Source organism: Argiope bruennichi, chromosome 8, assembly GCF_947563725.1.
Source record: "Argiope bruennichi chromosome 8, qqArgBrue1.1, whole genome shotgun sequence".
Lineage (NCBI taxonomy): Eukaryota > Metazoa > Arthropoda > Arachnida > Araneae > Araneidae > Argiope > Argiope bruennichi.
This window is the reverse complement of record NC_079158.1, coordinates 68300687-68326554: the sequence shown is the minus strand read 5'-3', so window position 1 is coordinate 68326554 and position 25868 is coordinate 68300687. Positions and strand designations below refer to the sequence as shown.

Below are 25868 nucleotides of genomic sequence, written 5' to 3'. Positions count from 1 at the left end.
TATTTTAATTGGAAATAATTTGTTTAATGTGCATATTCATTTTATTTTAACATTGTTGCATTTGTACATGGAAAAAGGATTTCCCGAATTCAGAGCTATGAAATATTTTTTGTCATAATTCATCTTCTTGGTTCATTGTGCAGATTGTATTTGATTTTGATTGCTTTATCTGAGAGGATTTAGACATCCACCAATAAGCAACCGGGCTGAGGCACTTAGAATCTGATGTTATTATGTTCCTATTGCGATCTGAAAAATAAGGAAATATTATTACACATTTGCATCACTACAAATTATTTATTTATTAGGAAATCCAGTTTGCATTTATAAAATAGAAATATTATATGCATGTATCAAGAAACAAGATATCCTGTATTAATCGGGACCTTTCCAAATTTCAAAATTTTGTCCTAGATTTTCCCAGTGTTTTCTTATAGGGAACAATTTATAAGCAAACAGTTAGAATTAATGTTAGACTGTAAATTCAATTAGTCATTACATTGTCTGCAACTGTTCGCTCTCTCATGAAGCCGCTTCCCAGTACCTTTCATACTATATCATACAAAAAATATAGTATCCACTATTGCAGAGCAATTTAATGTTTACTATGCTTGAAAAACAGAGTATTCTCTACGGCATTCCGATTTTTGCGGGAAATTCATCAACTATTTTTTTTACAAAATCATATTGTTTTAAACGAATTATCACGTCGACTATTAAAGCAGAAATAAAACTAAAAGCAGCTATTTCTCAGAAACTTTTACATTCTTTAATTTTGGTTCAAATAGTTAATATATATATTTCTAACTATTTCAAAATCAAATAGATATAACATGTGAAAAGAATCCCTCCCCCTTCTTCCGCTTACCAGGAGCTTTAGAATATAAAATATTGATCTCACTGGAACTTGTGTATCAATTTTAAAAACTTCATGACTCCACGATTTGTTTTTGCAATTAAGGGTCTAAGGTGAAAGAATTGAGAATGGAACATGCCTAATTTATGAACAAACAAATCAACACGTGTTAAACTCCTGGCCATTGTGTGCTGTGCATTCCGTATCCAATTTATTTGCTGAAAATAACCGAAAGAACACATTTGTTTGCTGATTTCTTTATGTTGTTATCTGCGTAATAATCGATAATACGATCTGTTCTTAAGGATCTATAAGCTCTGTGCCTTAAAAATTCCAAGAGCAGGAGAATAGTCGGTATTCAATGTACAAGAATTCATAGAAGCTACGCTACTTGATAGGATGTATGTCAAAATTAATCAATTCTAGTCTTAAAATTAACAATCAATGTTCACTATCTTAAACGCAAATTCTTGATTAATTTCTAATTAACTGTAAAAAGATAACATGGTTATTTTGGAATATAACCAAAGCTATAATATATAGCTTGTAGTTTCATAGTCTTCTCCATCCCTTTTAATAATGCATTCATTTGCAATACTTCTGATAGAACGGCCTCTTTCTAATTTTCCCATAATTCTTCTATTGGTGAAAGCATGAATTTTCTTTGATTCATGTCATTTGACTTACTTATATCATATGATTACTGTTCCGCTTAATGTATATCAGTAATCAATGTTTATATTCACATGCTTCACTTTTTAACTTATTGTGTGAGTTACGATAATTTAAAAGGTTACTATCGATGCTTCAAAATATTTGCATATTAATCACCCAATTATTAACATCCGTTTCTCGTGTTTGGAAAAGCCACTGTCTTTCGGCCACTCACATTTTATGTATCTGTGCGAAAGTTAGTAAATGTCTCTTAAATCATAGACACTGGTGCATCGGGCTTCATTCGTTAAGTAAAAATTGAATGGAATTGAATGGAATTGAAATCAAAACAAAGAATTAATACGAGGGTCGTTTCTTTTTCAAACTCCAGTGGACCATTAGAAAAGGTAGACATTGAGAATAAAATTAGTTTAGTACCAAGAATTGTGTAATTTATAATTAATTTTGATATAATTGCCTGGAAGATTTAGACATTTGTCCTATTGGTGATCAGGTTTTCGATCTTCTCTTCGAAAAACGTTGCCGCCAGTTTTTCATGTAATTTTGTTATTCGTAATTATCATTTTTGTGTAATTATTCATATATTAAATATGCTAATTAATGCTGTGAATAGATGGCGCTGCATTTACTCTCTAAACTATAGTTTGAGAGTGAGTGACGAGCACTTGTTTTTCGCACTTCAACGTGACTATTCTGTGTTAAAATGGTGCAAATAAACCCAGCTGGTTCGTTGTTAAGGCAATGTTAAATGCTATGAGTTCTCGTAAATGTTATATGAATTTCGTCTATGTATTGTGCGTGTGTGTGATATCGAAAGGCAAAAATAAATATACAAAAAGCAACCAAAAATTGTGCAGTGGATAAAAACTCACACACACAATTGCATCAGCAATGTGAGTTGTATCTTAGTGTTCTTTTGATATTCTTCGAGTTTTCTTGTAAGGAGAAAAAGTATGGATCTGGAATGTCTAAAATTCATTTTCGAAAGTCGCAACTTGGGCATGATGGTTAGCCAGATCATTAACTGGGATCCAAAGTTCCGCCATTTCTTTCGAGCGACTTGATTAATGTTTTGGGTAAAACATTTTGTTACCATTGTCCTGCGCCTTTGCCCGTCTTCATAGTTTAGTACAGAATAGTTACCATTTCTTTCCTGAATTGAAGAACTGGTTAGGATTCCAATATAATGAAAATCCTCAAAATAACTTTACGACCCATCTCACGTTACTGACAGCAACATGTTTTCGAAGATGGAATAGGAAATCTCTTCGGTTGATACGGCAAATGCCTTAATTTCCACAGCGATTATGTTGTAAGTTAACCATAATTGTTAATATTTTGGAAATAAATTAATTTTGTTTTCTGCCCTAGTCTTTTTTATAGTCCATCAGATCTCGAGCTGTAGTAGTTTATTACTTATTGCATAAATCTCATGATTTAGAATTAACACTTACCAATTAGAAGGCTTGTTGTTAGTAATACGACAAGTCCAATAAAAGTTCCAATGCCTGGGATCCAACCAGCAGCTATTTTATACAGAACGAATGTGTCCCTACAACAAAAAAGAATATTTTATAAAATTTAGTTAATAAAATAAAGCTATGTTCATTATTTTTTATTTTATGAACTAACCAATGTTTTCTTAATACAAGAATTTTAAGTATCAATATTTTTCTCTTTCATTGACCATATATAATGTTTGCCATTAAACGAAGTTTACTGTATCTTTAAAATGAAATCTAATTCTATTAAATTATGAATAGTAAAATTGTTAATTAAACGACGGATTTTAAAGATTGTTAGCAGCTAATGGTATGTTTTTTTAATTAAAGGAGATGTAAGACCTGAAAATTTATAAAAATCTCATGGCCAATTTTACCATGCTAGTGAATTTGGTGCATATATTCATTGAAATGTAAAACTGTACACCTCAGAACGATTTTTTAAAAATTTAATTAAGTCAAAATTAAGAGAAACTTTCGCGTTTCCCCACAATAACTTCCTAAAACATTACAGCATCAAAATGGTTTTTACATCAATTTAAAATTTAAGAAATTATCTTTTCAATAAAATAACATTTTGCTGTATAATTCTTTTTTATTTTTTTCTACTTGAAACGTATTTTCGAACAATACATTTTATTGGTGCAAACTCAAATCGTTTTCATTGCTGCTACTAATATTTCATTTTGGATTTTTTTTTTCAATTGTTGTTCTGTAGATTTGAAGGTTTTTTTTATTTTTTTTTTTTTTATGTTGAATAAATTTCAGTGCATCGCAGAATTTAAAGAAAATTTTGAAATTTTGTTGTGCTGGTAATTAACTCATTACTTCAGAATTAAAAAATGTTTAAAAGCATTTTAAAATGCACCTATTTTTAAACACTGCTGCTTATTCTTGTCATACAGTTTTCTAAAGGATATAGACAGAAATGCATTGGAAAGTAAAAAGAAGTGATGCCAGTCCTTTACAGTAATGTATGTCTATTAAAATTTGTGTAAAATGTTTCGGTGAGAAAACCATTAAGTTCAAGTTACATGAAATATTTTGCAGCCATCAATCATGCAAACCAATTAGCCACCAAATATGCTTAATACTTAATAAATGAGAAAATAAAAATCCATTACGAATCTATTATATAAATTTTAATATTGCTCATTAAATTTTTCTTTTCTCGTACATAAAACCTCCTGGAAGAACAGAGTCGCAACTAAAAAAATATGTCTCAGGGTAAAACAAACAGTAAATAAGCTTAAATTAACTAAACAAATCCAAAAACATTTGTATCCCGTAGCAGAAAATATTACAAAAATATTAATGGCATTATTGACTTCAACAGACCTCGACTAAAAATGCTTTTTAAATGTGATTGTTTTTACACAATTTAGAAATTCCTTCGTTACACAAGCGGCCTCCTTTATGTTTTCTCAAGAAATGTAATGTCCGTGCGCATATGTTTGAGTAATGTAACATGTTTTCTTTCTTGTATATGTAACTTTTTCCGTAATATATTTTCTTAATATATTACCAAAAAAGTTCCAAAATTGCATTGCTTTGAAATAAATCCGCTTTATAGATAGTTTGTGAAGCTCATTTAGTTTTGCATAATAAGATACTCATTTGTAGATATAGTTTCAAACAAATTTAGAAAATTAGAATTGAGTTTTATAAACGTATTATGTCCATTAGAGTCGATTTTAATGAAATCCTGTCGACTTATAAGGCATGAAAATTAATCTGATATATAAATAAAAATAATTAATACAATAATTCAAAAAGACGTCAATGCAACTTATATTAATCTAATAATGATAACATATGGAATAATATTATAGTATTGAAAAATTGAAAAATGTTAAATAATTAATTAAAATTAAAAGAAAAAAACTTTAGAAATCTAAAGTAAAATATAGAATTATATTACTCAAACCATCTGGAGTAATCTCCCAGAAATTTTCTTGCATGCTCTCTAATAAGTATTTTATCTCTTTTCTCCTGTATAAAACTGTCGACCTTGAATAAAAATTCGAATGCCTTACATGAAATTAGTGAACGATAGTTCTGAATCTTTGATGTGAATCTAACATTTTTATGGAATCTGTGGCAAAAATATATTTTTTTCGACACAACCAATTGACACCAAAATTTGACACAAACCTGTTATTATAATCACAAGAAAACAACAAATTTCATTGATTTTATGTCTATTGCGTTTACTTGAATGTGAAAGAACAAACCGAAAGATGATCAACTCTTCAGTCAATTTGATTCAAAACGGACAAGAATCTATATTTTAGATGCTACATCTCTACCTAAATTTTTACGTATATGGAGTTGTTGAGTTCACTTGTAATCGAACAGCTAGACAGGCAGATATTTTATGAATGGTTTTCATTCAAAATTTGATGGGAATCTAAACATTTAATTGTTAGTCTATATACCAAATTTCATTCATCTTCCCAAATCGTGTTTGTATTACCGTATTTACAAGCAAAGAGATGTAGTGCCAAAAATGTGTTTTCAGAATTCAAGGAGACCTGAATGTGGAGATGCGTCAAAATTTCAAATATGAATTTTTCAAAAATTATGATACTTCCTCTATACTTCATATGCCATATTTTAAAAATATAAAGAAAAAAAATCGGCAATTGTTTGAAAAATAGCAGTTTATGTTCTTAAAAAAATTGCGAGTTACTCAATGTATTCCGAATTTTAACGTGCGCTATTTTAACTCCAAAGGAATATCCGGATTCCTATATGACAATACGTTATGAAAGGAAATAACTATTTTATTTAATAAAAGACATAATTTACTTTATATTTCCTGATGAAACTGGTGAAGTGCAATTATTAAAGTTAGAGCAATACTTTGTTGAATTAAAATATGAAACATCAGTAGAATTCAATACATAAGAGCAGTTACTGGTCTCCAGTGGCAATGAGGGAGAACTATAACCACTAAATGTAGAACCAATCCCTATCCATCCTATTAAAGCCATCCCAAGTAAAAGTCTAATCGTTGCACTCTATAAAAAGAAATTGTAAAATTATTATTTCAATTCTAGAATAATCCTGCATTGATTTTTTTTTTTTTCATATTGGTGAAATTAAAATCAATTGCCTTTTATATAATTTACGGATGAAACATTTGTATATAATTAAAGAAACGTTCAAAAAACTCTATTGTATTTTCAGACAAAAATGTAGATTGCAATAAAAAAGCATGAGGAATTCATCAAAAGATAATATTTCGAAGAACATATTTATTATATTCTTCAGAATGTATTCCTAAGAATTATATCGTCTCTTTAATTCATTTTTTGTTTCAGGGCAAGCCTTTTCCAACATGAACATACTCCATAGACACCTTACATAAGATTCTTCTGTTTCACGAATTATCCTTTTTTCATTTATTATTTCTTTATTAAATAAAAAATGATATGCTAAAAAATAAATTTCTAAGCTTCTTACTAAAGCATCTAAACTTATTGCCTTCCTCCTATAAGTCTTAGAATATCCATGGGCGACATATCTTATTTAGAAATGTGATTTACTCAAAATGTGTTAGAAATCTACATATTTGGTGTAAAGACCGCGTACCAAATTTCATTATCCTAGCTCAAAGGAAAGCGGATGGACAAACAGACAGACAGTTTCTAAAATTGTGTTTTCCGAACTCAGGGAGGTCTAAAACTGTCTATACTTCGCAATCAATAAAGTAAATAAAATCATAGAATGAAAATATACAAAAATAATACAATGCGCTTATATTGACAAAATGAGCAGGAGAAAGTTACTTTGTCTGACACTTTTCTTGTCAGTACTCCAATCAGGAACACGGTGAGAACTGGACCTTCCGCTAAACTCATAAAGGCTGTCCCTGCCTGGAATATGCTATCAATATTGGATATGGTGAAAGTGATTCCAATGATCGCTATCCCATATACCAAAGCTGTAAAATAATAACAAAATTCTTTAATAAAAATTTGAATAAATAATAAATAAATGAATAAAAATTTTAAATTACTTCATTGGCAGAATTCGATTTTCTACCACTAATACAGCGTTAATTCAAGCGAACAAATATTTTATATTTCACATGTAATTAGAATAAAATGACAATTTTATTAAGAATAAATATTACAATGGATGTGTATAATAATTTTATTAATAATTTTTCTATTATTCTCTCCATTTTATAAGAAACTTAACTACAGGATGAAATAAAAAAAAGAAAAGAAAAAATATAGAAGTATGTAAAATTTTAAATCAATTGAATTATTCACTATGTGGTACATAAGCAGTTCTCAAATTGTAACAAAGTAAGAGAAAGGGTTTTACATTTCATTTTTTTCTTAACTAATATTTTGTTTCTTTATTTCCATGATAACAATACTTGTTGTAAAATTAACACGCATTGTCTTCCCTACTCTTTCTCTACAATTCCCTTAAAATCTTCGTTTATTGGAATTATTTCATTAATTTAAAGATATGAAAATCTTTCTTCGATACATTTGATGATTTAGCAGGAATTTTCATAAAAGATGTTGAATTAATATCGATTTGTTGTTTAATTTTTAAAATAATTAGTGCAGATTTAGATATAAGGGCTTTTATTTTGTCTTGATGCAGCTCCATTCCTTCACGGGAGTGTAAATATGGACATAGTATTCCTTCCTTGCATATCTCTGCTTATAATAAAGATGAATGTACGAGTGTATAAGTGCTCTACATGTCAGGCCATTTGACATTCTAAAACTACCAAACTTGGCTCATATTGACTCTGAAGATGTATCACGGAGGGATATTTTTGAAATTTTAATTAATTATAAATTAAGCGAAATGCCGATGTTTGTTCGCAACAGCTTCTGAAAGAAAATATTACAGAACAAAAGTTGTTTTTACATCATCTTAAAAGGAAAAAAAAAATTAATGATATCAGATTTTCGATGTATAGTTTGTGCAAATGTTATTTCATTATTGAAAGGAAACTCAAACCGTTCTCACTGTAACATAAATATTTTATTCCGACGATTTTTTTAAATTTTTGATAATCAAGATATGAAGTATTGGATCCATATTAAGTAGGTTTCAGTATATTTTAAGCTTTAATCAGATTTTTGAAATTTTGTTGTATATGCAATTAAGATTTAAGTTCAAAATTAAGCAACTGTAAAATGCGTCCTTTTTTAAATGCTGCTTCTGTTCCCAGTTATATAACTGGATAATTTATATAGACAGTAAATTAGATAAATTGAATATAATAGACTGAATAGAATGTCGCAAGTCTTCTAAAATAGTTTGAGTCCATCAAAACTTAAAATTTCGTAATGAATTGCTAGGGAGACCATTGATAGAAAGTTACACAAAATATTTTTTTAAAATTTGCAGCATTTATTACTCTCGCAAACCAACTTGTCGAAAAGAAACAGCTAGTTGGTAATATATTATTTTTGGTTATATCTGGTATTGATTTTTTTCATACTTTTCTTATCTTATTATTTTTAATTTGCATTATGTATGCAAAATCAGCAACGGTTTTTACAGTGGTGTGAATTTACAGCTTTGTTGAATAAGCAACATAGATATATTTTTCTTTGTTACATAATAACATTTTTTTACATTGCTTACTTAAACATGCCATTTTGTAATCGACGAATTGTTTTTAATATCATGTGAGGATTTAAAATCTGACCAATGAATTCTTGAAAAATAACTTTTTAAAGTAAACGACTGCTTTCTTGAAAAAGAACTTTTTAAAGTAAATGACTGCTTATATGTATATTTATAAAAAGTATTTAATGTTAAGAACTTCTTTGATGGATTTTTTTTCAAAATGTTTTATATATTAAACTGTTATAAAAATAAAAAAAGCACCAGGTTTATTAAATTCAGGATTTCTAATCAAATGTTAGCAAGTGATCGGACTAAATTTATAGAGTCTGGTATCCTGGATTATTTAAATAGGACTAGAAAATAGAATCAACCTAACCAAAATTCTGAATTTTTAATTTCAGAAATTTCTGTAATTCATATAATTTTATGAATTTACTATATTCTTTGCAATAAGTGTTAAAAGAGGTTAAATATCTTCGGGTTGACCAGCAAAAATTAAAGCGACCATATCATCAAAAACTGTTTTTTGAATACCAGTAAAACAATGAAATATCCGGTTGAAATACTATTTTATTGTGTCTACTCGTATCGGCAAACATGCCAAAATAGCATGTGCTCAAATGAATAAGGCGCATACATACAAAAAAATATTAAATAAATCAGCTATAGGCTACTAGAAAAACAATTATGTTACTTATTAGGGTTACTATTTTGACGAAAAATTCAAAGAATATATTAGAGCTTATTTCAATCCAACAATGTCCTCTGATGATTCATTAGAATCACGCTATTTTGTCGCGCGTTTTATATTATAAATAATCCAATAATTTTTTCTAATATTTCATGTTATTATTAGTTGTTATCCAACTAATAATAACTGAAATAATTAGCAATTAATTGAGTAAGTTATAGGAGTCGATAGCATATTAAGTAATAAAATATGTCAGATTACTTGAGAACTTGCATGAAGTTATGTGACGATGCTATCTCGCTAATTTGAGTCATCAGCCATTTTCATTCATAATACATTCAATTACAGCAAGGAAAGAATACATAAAATAACACGCTAAACTACTAAAAAACATATTCAAACATATTTCAACAAACATATTGCTTTTGATACGTTAAGTTAGAATATGTTTATTAATTTATAAAAAAGTAAGAATCAATCGAATTTATTCTGGGTGTAGAGGCTACATGTCGTTAATCCCAAATGTATTTGAATATTTCAAAATTTCCTTCAATTTCCGTTCAGAACAAAATCTCCCATGATATTTTTAACAATCACGTTTGAGTGTTTGTTTAATAATTAATTCAGTGTAACTTTAATAAAATTTCTATAGATTTAATTATTTTTATTTCATTTCTGACTGTCAATCATATGAAAATATATCTAAAACATTTTCGATAGATAAATATGTAAAAAAAAAATTACTAAATAACAAATTTATACTATGGGTTCAGCTTAGAAATATTTTAAACTTTTTATTATAGATTTCACAGAAGCCAAAGTGTTTTTATATAATTCCCATATCATCAAGCATAATGAAATTTTGTAAGTGGAAGTATATGTTCTAATTGCAGTATTTGGGGAAATAAAACTCTTGATTTTTTCATTGGATCATCTTTTATATGTCTAAATTTTTTTCTATATTATCTTTGTACTTCTATTAATTTCCCTTTTTAATTTTTCTGCCTGTGTCAAAAGCTGTATCCAACTTCATCCATTTTTTCAGTGTTCGTATATCTATAATGAATATATATGTAGATGAATATTAGCTGATAAAATAACATTTAGTACATTAAGTTTGTATTATAATTCTTTGGTGTAAAACATTTAAAAGTAACTTGATACTGATAACAAGTAACGCTAAGTAAAAAAAAATGAAAAAATAAATAACTTCAACATACACAATACTTTCGCTATCAAAACAAGCATTCTTTGACTCAGTTGGCTAGGAAACGAAGGCATCACGAAATCGATAACTGAGACAGTCGACATCGAATTAATAGCTGACGAAATGCTGCTAAGACTTCCGCTGAAAATTCCGGCAATACACAAGCCAGTAAGTCCAGGAAAAGATTTCAGTCTGGTGATGATGAAGTAAGGAAGTAACTATAAATCAAAGGAAAAAAACAATATAAGAAAAAAACAATCTAATATTATCTAATGTTATTTGATATAATTAATTGGGTGCGGAATGTGTATATAAGCAATCGGTATATATTAAACTCCAAAAATGAGCTACATATTCTTATTACTAAATTATTTTAATCCAAATTATCCATTCAATGCTTGGAAAATGTCTGAAAGAAATTTTTAAAAATGTCTAACAACTATTATTCAGAAAATAAATATTCGTTTAAAAAATACCGTTTATATTATGAAAATATTAATTTCAAAATATATTAAAAATCCCTTCAGTTAACGAACTAATTAATGAAATGGCATAATTGTTACCTTTTTAAACATTTGGGCCCACATTATCAAAGTTAACTGACATTTTAATTATATTTATGATTTATTTTTAATTTTTAATGAATACATGGAAATATTTTTTAAATGACAATGTTTCTTTTACAGCCTTTTTTTAAAAACCTTTTTCTGAAATTGACTACGAGAGAGTACATTTCATACGGAATCAAAATTGAATTAAATTTAATGAATTAACAAATAAACAAATTTTGATGTTTAACAAAGTGTTAAATGTCAGAAATCAAATTAAAAATCGATTACAAAATATTGCTCTTACAGATATGATGAATTAAACGATAGCTCATTGTATTAATATTACTAATTAGACTTCGTAAAACTTTTATTTTTAACTCAAGGATTAAGATAAGCTTATTTTAAATTATATATATATATATATATATAGTATGTATACAGATAATTTTTTAATAAAAGAATTTTTTTCTTTTAAAAACGTTTGCTGTAAGTAAACTAAATTAAACATGGTATGAATTATAAACTTTTACATTTATTTATACCCCTATCATTCATATTGCTTACAAATTTTTTTTTGGAAACGTAAGTATGGAAAAAGGAATTTTTTTAAAAATTAACATCAGGCCATATATATCTAATTGTGATGCCGAAGCATTAAATAAACAAATTTTCCAAATGATGAATTAAAATTGGATTATTAAAAGACATTTTAATAATATAAATATGATCTATAATCCATAACCTCTCAAATATCTCATAAGGTTTTAGTTAAGTGAATACAAAGCCTTTCTAAAATGGAAATTAAAACCTAATCAATTAATAGAATCTGCGCAATAAAAAGACAGAGAGGGAAAACAATAGAGTTAATATATTGTATCAATTCGTTCTAAAACTATCTTATATCATAATTAATACCAGTAACTCCCGTCCTTATCAAGAATTCTGAAAAATTTTATGTTCCGAAATTAATCGTTTTTTAAGAATTCAAAAAGTTTATTTACTTTCCCTTCACTTACTTGATCATATTTAGTTAAACCAGTGTGTTCACTAAACTTAATAGGGTCGCACAAATAAAATACTGCATAGAGAACTATCCCAGCATAACAAGTCATGTTATAGACAATAGCAATTGTTATTGAACTCCAACGAAGAGTTCTGAAAATTATAAATTCCACTAATAAACATGTAAAAAGAATTCAGTGTTTACATTTTAATCCATTTATATGAATAAAATAAAGATTTCTCAATAAATGGCAAACGAAATTAACTGATTGAATTTAAAATTATTTGGTTTATAAACAAATGAATAATAATTTATTTTTAAAATAGATTTAATAATACAGCTTGCATTTTTTTAATATCTGAGATTAATTTTAAACACGTTTTCTTTAATTATTAATTTTAAACACGTAATTTAAAATGATAAATCTCTTTGTATTAATTAAATTAGAATTACAAAATAATTCATATACTTCTTAAATTTACCTTCCGTCTTCTCATTTTATTTCTCTTTCTCCTTTATTTATACGCACTATAAAAGTTATATAAAATTATACGCACTATAACTTTAAGTGTAGATAAATAAGAAAAAGGTTAAATTAACTTAACAAAAATATAATTGAGATACATTTTTTTTATTTAATGCATTCTTTTAATAAATTAATTTATTTAAAATAAATATAAATTTAGCGACAATGATTTTTATTATATAGAATTTTATTTAATAGGCTTTGAATGAATCTTTTCATATATCCTATGATATGAAATTAAATGTAAATCACATTTAATAAGAAAAAATATTAAATAAATGTTACTAATTTATATTTTAACCTTGATAATACTTTCATAATGCATTTTATAGCAACAGTATACTTGACAATGTTATTTATTTATTAGAATTAAAATTTTCCTTCTTAAATATTAATAACGGCTAATACCTTTTATATGGCATTTTCATTAAGAAAGATATAATAGTAAATAGTAATGCAATGCTTCAAAATGATTCTCCATTTCTTCTATTTTTCAAATTAACATGGTTTTTCAAAAAAAATTATTAAATAACAATACTTGCAATGTCATTTTATTACAAAAGTAATGACATCCGGAGGCTTTAAAACATAGATTTAAAGCACTTCAATAACCTATGGTAAATTGACAATGGAAAACAGCAAATGATTTAAGAACCAGGAAGAAAGGTATGCATTAGAAACTAATAATGATAAGTTAATGAGATGAATCATTGTTGTCAAAAGACACCATATTTTTTCATTAAATATTCGATCGTACAAAATGAAATGTATCCGCTTCATATCATCTGTTCCTTCAGAAAGCACCAGATCAGCTAACGATGACCCATCGTGAAGCATGTGATCATAAAGTTTGAGATTCTTATGACTTGTAATCATCAACGAACAACCGATCACAGTGGCTATAGGCATGAATAAAAGATTTGGCTTCTTAATAGACAATGAACAGACAACGATAAAATCAACATCATCGTGATTATTTTGATATATCACTTTAAAAACTATAGTACTAAATAACCCTTAAAATCGATAAAAATCTATTGTCAATCAAATTTTCTTACATACCATTGGAAAATTTCAGATTCATTTGGAAGCTTTAAAGCGTCCATTTTTGAAGCTACAAGATAGTTATTATGAGGACAAAAAGACTATAGAAGGCTTCATTAAAGCAAATCATTAGTTAAAGGCACCCAATAACAAAAATTTAACTCTGAAAATCAAGTACGATAATTTAAAACAGAAATTGGAAGAGAAAAAAATAGTTCTCCGATTAGAGAAATTCCTTCTCTGAATGGAAGAAAATATTGTTTATATAAGTTATTTAATAAAATGGCGTACGTAAGAAAGGAAAAGTGAACTCCTTCCTCTTATTCAAGCTGAGCAATTGCATATTGTAATAGAGTTTTGAAGTTAAAGCCTTTCTGCCATAAATGGTAAAATTATTATAAGAAATAGCAAGATATTCCATAGATTAGTGTCTCCGCAAAAGGAGAACAAATTCAACATTATAATGCAGGTTTATTGAGGACCATGTGGAATCGGCATCACTTCATTAATGCTTTTAATCTGTAATGAAAGGTGCATAGACATTATCTTGTGGTATATCAATGATTAAAATTCTGCTAAGATATACTTCTGAGAAGCATTTTGACAGGGACATGATATTTTTAAAATTGCATCAAAACTATAAATAGCTTTAAGTAATGAATTATTTAGATAATATTATGAATTTGCATTGTTATATTGAAAATAACCTAAAATTACAATTAGTTACATATAAGAAAAATATGCTTTCTATGAATATTCTCTTAAGAGAAAATTTAATAAAGTGGAATTTTCGTGCAATAAGTATTCAAACATCTAATATTTATGCCCTCAAATATGTGCATAATTCTTTTTGAAATAAATGAATCTATGAAAAGCTTCCATTTTGATCTGCTTTATTGAATATCAAAATAATTAACTTCAAATCTCTTAAACAGATAATAATGGCTTTTATTTACTTACCTTTGCGCCTTCTTACAATCACTCATACAAAGGCTTCGTTGCACTTCTACCTGATTGGCGCCATAATGATAAATGCCTAAAATGAAACCTCTAGACCACATATTCCAAAAGGTGGCTCTGCTAGTGAAATCAAACTGCATGCTGTTGAAAAGTGTTCATGAATTAATTGCCATTTTATAAAATATCAATATTATTTTGTTAATATATATATTTCCCCCTCATAATTCAGGTTTAATTATGTTAGATATTCAATCCAGTATTAGATGACTGTAAGATACTAGTCGAGAAGACAAAATCTTGTTTTATTGATTATGATGTACATATGAAAACAATGATCAAAAATAATGAAACTAATTCAATTTACTCATCGCTTCAGTCCTTGCTGAAGCGATGAGATGTACAAGATGTGCTTATTTCTTTTGATCTAGCATACGATTCCATGAATCAAGAATTCATCATAAAAGGAAGTGTCATATCTCCTCATAACTAAAGCAGCCTTGGAGAATTGCAGACAAAATTTTTAGTTCCAACGTATGAAGATAGATTACATTCCTTGATAACTTTCAAAGGCCCAGCGGCAGACATCAATTAACTTCTAAAGACCATGTCATTCGGCAATTTTTTGTGTTATATAATTATATTTAAGAGCAAATCCAAGAAGTGGAACACATCGCTTCTACTTTAGATTCTTGTTTCTTAGACATACCGTATCATACTAAATCAGTGGTGAATGAGTGGTAATTTTTTTTCTATATTATTATTATTAATTTAGGAATGTCGGGCAAAACGCTTTACGCATTTTTATTAATTAAGCAAAGTTAAATCGAGTTTCTATCTGTACATACTCGTATTTGTTAGATTCTTTATATGTCTTTGTTCTCTTTAAGAATGAAAGTACTTTACGAAAGAAAGGCATAAATTATAACTAACGAAATACTTTACTACTATTCAATTAATAATGTGTCGTCCATTGTATTTAATTCAATCTTTATCATTTCTTACAGAAAATTATATGTTCTTCCGCGACACATGCACATCTGTCGTATTAAAAGTGAGCTATTGAATTACTATGAGTCAGTTTTATTAGTATTTCTTTTAGCCCTTTAAGACACTGCCACAAATAATTCGCAAACAAGAGAAAAAAAAAATCCATACTTGTTTTTGCTTTTGTTTTTTTTCAGAAATCTTTTTAAAATGATGGAAACATCGTTTATTGTTGAACGATCTTGTACTTAATCAATCAGTTTGTTTTGTCTATTCCATCACTCGTCCCATTCTATAACTATAGAATGGGACAAGCGTTGTCAGCGTTAAATAAAATATCTCTTGCATTGTTAGCTCTAGTTTTCAATAACCGATCACAAATTTCGTGTATATGAATATTTTACAAAAACTACAGATATTAATATTGATTTCATCATTAATGTTTATTGCATTGCATATTTGTGGAAGGTATTTATAATTTTCGACTATTTACCAATAGTTTTTTTCTCATTCATAATCTAGATGCCAATAGGTGTTTTATGAGCTATGCTATATATTTTCAGAGTACTTCAATCCAAAGTTTAACTTTAAACGAATTTTTTTGTAGTATTAGGAAGTTTTATTTTAATAAACTTCTTTGTTCCAAAGCATATTTTATAAGAAAATGACTACATTTTTTCAATGAAAAAATGTGAATGAAATGTATACAACCCTATTTTTTCAGAAAAATTTAAAATAAACTTGACATCATCAGGAATGGTAGAAAATAAAATTTTGTGTCGCTCATAAAATTCTTGTTTGGTTATTTTTTTGTTTGTTTGTTTGTTTAGTAAACAGACTCAAATAAGGATTTTAGCAATTCACAAAATACAGTGAATAGTGCTCATTTTTACATAGTTCATTTATTACAAAAAAGGTTTTCCCTCATTTATTTCCAATAATTGTTTTATTTTAAAGGACATAAAGTCATAGAATAATATAATAAAAGCTATTCATCCTCCCTTTTTTTCTGAAAATCATAGTAGAATATGATTCTCAGAAATAAGCTCAGTGATATAAGATTGATTGCATCTCTCATTTTTAACGGGATATTTAGAGAAAAAAAATACAGTCATGTAATCTATTGGAGCATTCAGAAATCTTCAAGTTTTGATTTATACTTTATGATTCAATGAACATTTTGAAAATTTTTTCATATAATTGTTCTTCAAAACCTTAATAAAAATTATAAAATTAATTCGCAAAGTACATTGTATTTTGTACTGAAAAAGATGGGATGATAGTAAAATTTCTAGTTATATTTCTAGAAATCATATTTGAAAGCTTTACTTACTCAAAATATTGCAATCGATTCCCAGCAGCTGCTATTCTGAAGACTTTTCCAATTCCTCCAACTTCAGCAATGCCGACAACAAAAACGATAAACAAGCACAAAAACATGAGTACAGTTTGAAATAAATCAGTCCACAAAACAGCTTTAAGTCCTCCCTTTGCAAAATAGATTGCACTACAGATTATATATAAGTTTATAGAAATAATGTTTTTTTTTACAAAATTATCCACACATATTTTAAATACGGTTTTCGTTTTTTTGTATGTTAGTTTTTGTTAACTGACTTACCATGAAGTGTTATTTTATTGCTTCTATTGCTCGCTATTCTATTCCCACCCCTTTTCCAGTCGGTATAAATAGCTTTGAAAATATAAATGGTATTCAGCCATCGTATTTTTTCTTAGCCTGCTTTATATTGCGCGTTAAAAAGTGATATAATTAAACCATCATTTTGTTCTTATATCCTTAACCTTATAAGCCAGGGTTTACACCAAATCGCTTCGTTCGACAAAATCCTGACTGCAGTGCTTTTTGACAAATAGCTAAAATGTAAGGATGAAGGATAATTCGCACCCGGTTGCGCATATGCAAAAGATTATTCTGTTCTGTTTTCGTGCATGAAAAATTACTCCAGGTTTTGTGGACTGTAATTACCCGACTGACGAGTCCAACCTTAAGAGTAATCTTAGAGTTAAGATTACTCACCGCGGCTTTCTTTCTTGTCTCCCATTCACTATGCCAATGAAATTGGCATGAGTATGTTTTTAACTTGGAATTTTCGTTATTTGCAGACAGAGAAAGTTACTACGTACGTTCTGCGGAACTGCAACGTTCCCATTTTTTTTCAATGTACAAATTTAATTACTAATTTGCTTAACACTAATCAATAGGATGAAATATATAATAACATTCCTGTTAGAGCTTTCAATATTAATGAGAAACCCTGTAAAATGTGCCTTTGTTCGGCTGAACACTTTGTGAAAGAAAAGGGACAATGTCCGAAGTACAGCACCCTTCTTCTTTTTCAGAGGCGGTAAAAGCTCTGTATTAATCATTTTTCTGGTGCATAGACTTTTGATAGCCTGAAACGCAAATGTAGTTTATAACAAATGAAATTTGACTAATGTTAAATGGAAATTAGTTCAAAATACTATACATTTTTGTTTGTAAGTGAAAAACGAATCTCGTTACATACGTAACTATTTTAACTTAATATTTTCTTGACTTTCTTTCATATTCCGAAACTGTTGAGCAAATCTTTATAAACAGGGATAGATGGTGTTAGAAAAAATGATCGAAATTTTTTTTGAAGATTCATTTTTAAACAATAAGTTTAAAAAGAAAGAAAGTCAAGAAACTAATAACTAAGAAATTAATACTTTCTAAATTACTGTTAATTTTGAAATTTATCAGCATCGAAATAAATTCGCCTTATTTTTGTTGATGGATATTTAAAGTATTCAAATTAGAAAAGGCAAGATCTAAATTACACTGCACTGTGTGATGTGGAATCCCCACGCCTTGGTTACAGCTTTATAGAAAAATGTTGAGATGCATGGTTATCATTTTTTTGTATTTAGGTATTCTGACCCAGCTTTTGGCATGTATGCATGAACAGCTTATTGTAATTCGCCTTCAAATTTCATTTTTCATGGATATCGGCGAGTAATTACACAGTGATTAAAAGCATGAAAGATTTTGGCACATTTCACAAACAAATCAATGATGCATTTTCCTACCAGTATCATAACAAAGAAATTTATTCCTTTTTATTTTTCAAATTACACATCATATAATTTGAAAACTTTATCGTATAATATATCCTAAGTATGGCTTAATCAGATTAGATTAAAGTGATATTTTAAAGCAACTCGAGGTGCATTCCGGAAAATTCCTCTTCATAATAAAATTGTTTTGTAAAAATTATTTTTAAATGATATAAATAAATGCGTTTTCTATTTTTAAATGTCAGTTTTCGATTATTTTGAACCGAGGGCGAGTGATGAAGGCGCCTCCTGAATGGACCCTTATCTCCAAATTTTATCCAAAATATCAAGAAAACAACGATCTTCCTGGGCGGACTTATGATGGATAATTCAAAACAATTGCGTTGATTACACATGATTATGACTTCTTAGAAACGACGATGGGAAGACATAATTTAACACAATACAGAAGAATACTTAGTGTTTTCTGGCGTGCGTAATTATTATCTTATGTGGTTTTCTTTCGTCACCTGGGTAGCATTTAAATGGTAGTCTATTTCATATCATGTATCACGAAACATGCTCGTGGAAACTAAGATATTTACTATGCCTACATGCAGCCAAATTTTTTGAAAGTATATGTCGTGCCTTCATTTGGATTATCTTCGGTTCTATCTAAATTCCCTTGCGTGTACAGTAGTCAAATAACTGAAGATACACATTTACAAGATTTCATATGGTTAAAAAATAGATTACTTCTTCAAAAGTGCTTTTTTGGCCAAAGGATAATTAAAACAAACAGTTATTATGTAAAGAAATATGAAAATCCATTCCCAGTCCAACTCAAAGCCAAATGAGGAAAAAAAAAAAAGTTGTTTCGAAAAAAACCCATATAAAAAAAAGTACAAGGAAATAAAGTGCAAAACTGAGGATTGATAGCCATATCATTCGTATTAACTATTTTCTGAATTCAAAACAATAGATTTAAATATTAAATAGTAAAAAAAAAAAAAAAAAAAAAAAAACCACTCCTACGCAAGTCGAATTTTAAGCTTCCTCTGTATTCAAATTTTTCTACCTTTCTTTGTTTACAATCAAATTATGCCCCTTATAATTTTTGCAATTGTCTTGAATTATTCTAAATATCGATCAATGTTTCTTACCACCAAACAATAGAACGTGCATACAGATCCACAAAGATGATTCCCATCTCAAGAGGTATATTTGTCACTGCATTCAGCGCCAGTACTGGTGCGTACAGAACCGTTGCACTATATAAAATCTTTGAAGAAAACAACAAAATTATTTATAAAATTATAGTATATCATTTTCAGATTTTAATAATAAAGATTCATAAATTTGAAATTAAAAATGAATTTCCCATTAATAAAGGAACATAGAAATATGATTTGGCCGAGAAATTGCTTTTTTTGCCTTGAAACTAAAATGTATTGGCAATACAGTTTAAATTATCAATTTGTGGGCAAATGTGTTTTATTAACACTGAAATTTAAAAATACTCCATGTGCCATCGTCTAAATAGGACATCAGCTGCCACACAAAGAGCCAGAACCGATCATATGGAAAAACATATGCAACATAATTGTTGTTTAAAGGTTGCGAAAAAATCTGGCAGCTAGACTTCTGAAGGAGTAACGTTATATTAAATAGGATTAAGCTATTGCACCAATTGAAGTTTTATCACGTGCAAAACATATTTCGAACTGCACAAATACTTGATGATTTAAATTACAAAGTATGCAACCATAGATATGAATATACGGTTTTAAAAAGTTAGATTTCCTTTCCATTCTTTCTAGAAAAATGCTGTCGTGCTGTATTTTTACTTGCTTAGTATTGATTTGTTTTTGATTTGCTCTAAAATTTCAAAACTTCTTATAAATATATAAATTTTGAAATTTACCTTAATTTTTTTAAAATTAAGGTAAATTTCAACAGGTGTTTAATATCCTTTTAAATTAATATTAAACACCTGTTTAAATTAATTTAGTTTAATATCCTTTAATTTAGTTTAAGAACCTTTAAAATTAAGGTTCTGTGTACTTACCATATGTAGAAGAAACACAACGGAAGTTGTATACCTAGTAACTCTTACAAATCGCATTTCAAGGAACTGGAAATATATTGTATATTACATTCTATTGATAAATGGGGAAAGGTAAATATTCATTATTTTATTTCTTCATTTTTTTTCAAAATATTTTTACTTTACACAATCGATCGTTTAAGTTTGTCTATTCACGATAAATAATTTCATTGGAGACTATATAGTTTACGAATTATATCTAGGACGGTTTTGTCACAAAATACATTTAAGTATCAAAAATGCAGTTTCAGTTTAGTTAAAATTTAAATTACCAGTGTATTAAAATTAGCAATCACTATAAAAGAATATATAATAATTTTTTAAGTCTACATGTTTGTTGTTGGAAACTCGAGAATCTTTTTAAGTTGAGTATCTATTTTATTTTAACCAAGGTAAAAAAAATGGGATTTTACTGAAAAGATTAATTTTAGTAAACAAAAGTTTAGAATGCTAATTAAACAGTTTTTTTATTTATAGTTAACTGCCCTGTCAGTACAAATATTACTTAACTTTAAATGTATAAATCTCCCGAACCTTACAAAATGCTTACGGAAATCCTTATGAAATGCTAGAAACTCTTGGTGACAATTGGTTCTATTAGATCAATGCTCGCTAAAATTTCAATTTACTATTTCGTATAACTTGATCTTAATGAATTCTGCAGTAAAATATTTTTAAGCTTCAAAATTATATATTCTTTTTATTATATATTCTTCATTATATATTCTTTTTATTATATATTCTTCATTATATATTCTTTCTTCAAATTATATATTCAAAATTATATTTTTTAAATATTAGTACAGAAAATAGAATCATTCAACATTGGAGTCTTATGTACATTGCAATATGTATATTTTTATATTTTATGCATGTACATGTACATAAACATGTACATGTACAGAAACATGTACATAATAAGCAGAGCATACGTAAAAAGCAATTAAAATTATACGACTTTAATGTCTGATAAGTTGGCAAATTCATGGACATGAAGTTATATCGATATGATTTAGCAAAAATTAGATATAGCCAATTTTCCATAATAATCTCTATTATTGAAGTATTAATTAAACATAAAACCTTGCTTACTACAGTTAAAAAGCAATTTTAAAATGATAATATCGATAATATATTCTTTTACATTCAATTATATTACAGAAAAGAATATAAATCTTTCAAAAGAAACAAATTTTAAGAAACTTTCTTTACTGCTTACTTGTGAAGTTAAACCTTATTTGCAAGTGCAACAAAATTTCAAAAAGGATATTCATCACTTGCTTTAAACAAAAGCCTATTCAACGAGGAAAATAAAATTTCATACCTTCGTCTTATTAAATATACGTAAAGTAATTTTAAATAAATTTAAAAAATATAAAAAAGTTTAACTACAATTAAACTGGATCTTTAAAAGACAATTTTTTAAATCTGAAGATGATGTAAAAATCGACTTGTTAAATTATGCTGTAATAATTTCGGAAGTAATTGCGTAAAAACTTCAATATTTCATGTAATTTTTAATATATAGACTTTGTAGTTTTTTCGTATTTCTAAGAACTATATTTGTATATTTTTCCAACGGATAATTTTGGATATACTACATAATAATGATCATAATATTTCAATAATGTACCAAAAAAAGAAACATTATTTGTTAAATCTATACTGATAATAAAGATGTGTGTGTGCGTATGCGTGCTCTCTACAGGCCAGATTGCTTGACTTGCAGCTACTAAATATGGCACATGTATACCTTGGAGGTGGGAAATGCATACCTCGGAGCAATTTTTTTTAATTTTAATTATTTAAAAACTAATTTGATATTTGGCTTTTCCCCGCTATAATTTCAGAAAATATAATATCAAAAAAATAAATTTTACACCATTTCAAAATTTAAAAAATTAGCTTTTTCATGATACCAATTTAACAGTCATGCAAATTTTTTCAATATTTTTAAAAATGTATTTTTGCCTGATTTCCAACATTAGATTGCATTGTTGCCCTGAAATGCAAACCTCTTTCATTGTTTCATAAACTATCTGATCCTTGAATTTTTTTTTTTTTTTTTTTTTTGAATTGTTGAAAGCTAAAGAACAAATTTTCTGTTTAATATATGCCCAATTTATGAATCGTATAATAAATGAAGTTACAATATCGCGAAATATAGAATATTGTAGAAATATAGAATTATTTGTATCTTTAATAGCGCCATGATGTCATAGGACTCCATTAGAAAGAATCATGCACATAATAAGCAGAGCATACGTAAAAAGTAATTAAAATTATACGACTTTAATGTCTGATAAGTTGTAAAATTCATGGACATGAAGTTATATCCATATGATTTAGCAAAAATTAGATGTAGCAATTTTTCATTGAACAAACTGGTCCTTAAAGAACTTTTAAATAAAAAGGAATATCTGTTTTATTGCTACTAAAACTGAGTGAGGTATGAAAATTTGAATATTGCTATTAAGAAACGCGTGGTTTAAACCACGTCACCGTCTCAAGGCAGATATATCAAGGAGTTCTAAAATTTAATAGCTGAAACTTCATAAATCATTCACGTGTGGTCGCAGGAAAAAGAAACTTAAAAAAAAAAGCTTGAGTGTCAAGAATATTTCGCAGATATGATTTCTTAGGGCCAAAGGATTGAATAAAATGTAAATTTTTTTACCGATACATTTTTTATTTTTATATTTTTTTACCGACACAAATAAAATATTATTATTTACGTCATTTCAATCCTTTTGAAAGTAAAACTAAAAACAATTTCATAATGAATCAGAGATATATTTGAATAATTCTTTTAAATATTACATAAATTATAAAAATTATTCTGTAGTGCACGTAATATTTCAATGCCGAACGATTTTGTTTTCTGTTCTCATTTTTTTAAAAAAAAACTTTCTTGGTTTTCTGTAATAAATGTTTTTGTATTAATTGAATTTTAAACCTATACAATTTAATTCAAAGTTCAGACTTTAAGGGAGCTGAAAAGAAAATAGGTGTGATGCATAGTAAATTGAGCAGAATGGCTTAAGGCTTCTATAACAATATGAGTTATATGGTTATCCAAATGTAAACCTAGACGAATTTTGCTGTAAAAACTACTTTTAAGAGACCAAGTTACAGAAAGTAATGAATTAAATTTTAGAATGCATTGAATGAATCGACGAACCAGCTGGTCATGAAAGACGGCTAGTAAAATAATAAAAGTAATAATATCTAAACGTTTCGCAATAAAATACAAAAAAATGATTAAAATTTTGACTTATTTTATTAAATTTCCTGTCTGAATTCCGTTTCCATATTATACAGTACATTAAAAACATAAAGCAAATATCAGCAACTTACCTCATATATGCTATCGACTTTCAGTTCAAAGTATGCTGGTGTAAATATAATAGATGCTAAAAAGATACCGACAAAAATACCAAAAGCAAGCACAGCGACATGAATTCCATATCGATAAACTTCTGCAGGCGAACCAAGCATAGATATTGCTGATAATAGTGTAGCTGTTGTAGAACTAATAATAAGAATTATTGGAGCCTTTTTATCAGCTAAAAAGTATTCTTTAGTAGTTTTTTGCTTACCACCCGTCAGCTTGGCTCCTATACCTACTAAAGCAGATAGTAAGAGGAAAATCAGTATGATAGCATAATCTGCTGTGCTAAGAACTTGCTTTGCACTCATTTTGAGCAATGGTATTTTTAACTTTGACCAACAGCTTTCGTGGTTGAAAAAATTTATCCCTTGTTTTCTTTTCTTTCTTCTTGTCTTATCCCTGTTTTTTAATTATAAGTGAAATCTTTTGTGAAGTTTCTGAATCGGTGAATAATTGCTAATTATGTTAGAATAGAAGTATTTGTTCTTTAAATGGAGAAATACTGCTTTGATTACTGGGTGAAATCATTAGTTTTTTTAATGAGGAGGTCAATTATCCGGGCATTTGAAGGCAATGGAATTTGCTATGAATTGCTTTTAATGAATTATTTTTTCATCTTAACTGAGGTTTTTTTTTATAAAAATGTAAATGTGAAATGATGTTTAAAGTAGATTTTAAAAAATTATTATTAAATATTAATTATTATATTTAATTATTTATTATTATTCATTATATTTAATTGGTATTTTATTATTATTAAATATATATTTTTATTATTTTTAATATTATCATCCATTTCTTTCCTTTTTTTCAGCTTCCACATTGGATGTAATTTATAAACTGTTAACGAAAATGATTTTTGTATAATTTCTGTTAAATGATACTGAATTAAATGTTCTAAGTTAATATCATAAAAATTAACAAAAATAAGATTTTATACTGACGGATTCATACTTTTTTTTACATCTTTAATTTTGATTATTTCCTATGTTTTTCAAACAATGGTTACTATGGTAGTCTAATACTAAGAAAATAATTTAGAACAAAAAAAAATTGGTTCAAAAATTTAAGTCTATGAGCTGATACATGTATATTGATTTTCGCGCCATTTGAAAAAATTCATTTTTAATTCAGTAATAAGTAGACAAATAAAAGTCTTAAATAATTTCACTGGGTTTAATCACAAGGCTCTATTTAATAAACACAGAAGTTAAAAATATATTTTGCATTTTCACTTGCTTTCTATTTTAATGGACCATAACATTTTAATATATTCTCATGCTCATATTCATATATTATCATATTTAATATTATATCATACAATATATATTATTAAACATCATATTTTATATGCATTTATATTTCCTTTTAGGATAGGGGATAAAACATAATGGATTTCATCCAACAATGAAAAAAAAAGTAATATAGAAAAAATATCTTTTCAAAAAAAATATTTTAAGAAGTCCATCCTATTAGAAAGATTAAACAGTAAATTTTATCAGTCTTTCGAGTTATATTTCACATGCAATCTTATGTTGACATATCAGACGCACAGTTATAATTTTAGTATGAAAATCACATGCTAATTTTGTTAGAAGCTAATTTTGTTTCAGAATTATATTCTTTGCTTATATATTCTAGAATAGATAGACATAATTTGAAAAATATGTTTTGGACTTCCAGACGTCTTAAAATGCGAATTGATTAGAATTTTGATTT

General features: G+C 27.4%; 1 protein-coding gene across 1 annotated transcript; it reads right to left on the bottom strand.

Moving 5' to 3' along the window:
• Positions 1-112: 112 nt before the first annotated feature.
• LOC129980648 (sodium-dependent multivitamin transporter-like) lies at positions 113-24457 on the bottom strand. The gene is made up of 10 exons (XM_056091027.1): positions 24116-24457; positions 19815-19933; positions 16946-17119; positions 14629-14769; positions 12112-12250; positions 10558-10762; positions 6828-6982; positions 4961-5043; positions 2986-3083; positions 113-249 (listed from the first exon to the last, which is right to left on the bottom strand). The coding sequence occupies exons 1-10, from the start codon at positions 24455-24457 to the stop codon at positions 113-115; spliced, it is 1593 nt and encodes a 530-aa protein (XP_055947002.1).
• Between the last annotated feature and the right edge of the window lie 1411 nt (positions 24458-25868).

What these genes read in the sequence shown, in the direction of transcription:
- LOC129980648 (XM_056091027.1), bottom strand. Translation starts at nt 24,457, where the DNA reads ATGAGTGCAAAGCAAGTTCTTAGCACAGCAGATTATGCTATCATACTG. An exon ending in AAGTCGATAGCATATATGAG is followed by an intron (nt 19,934 to 24,115) that starts GTAAGTTGCTGA and finishes TTTTCTTCAAAG; the next exon opens with ATTTTATATAGTGCAACGGT. An exon ending in AATCGATTGCAATATTTTGA is followed by an intron (nt 14,770 to 16,945) that starts GTAAGTAAAGCT and finishes ACTTTTCAACAG; the next exon opens with CATGCAGTTTGATTTCACTA.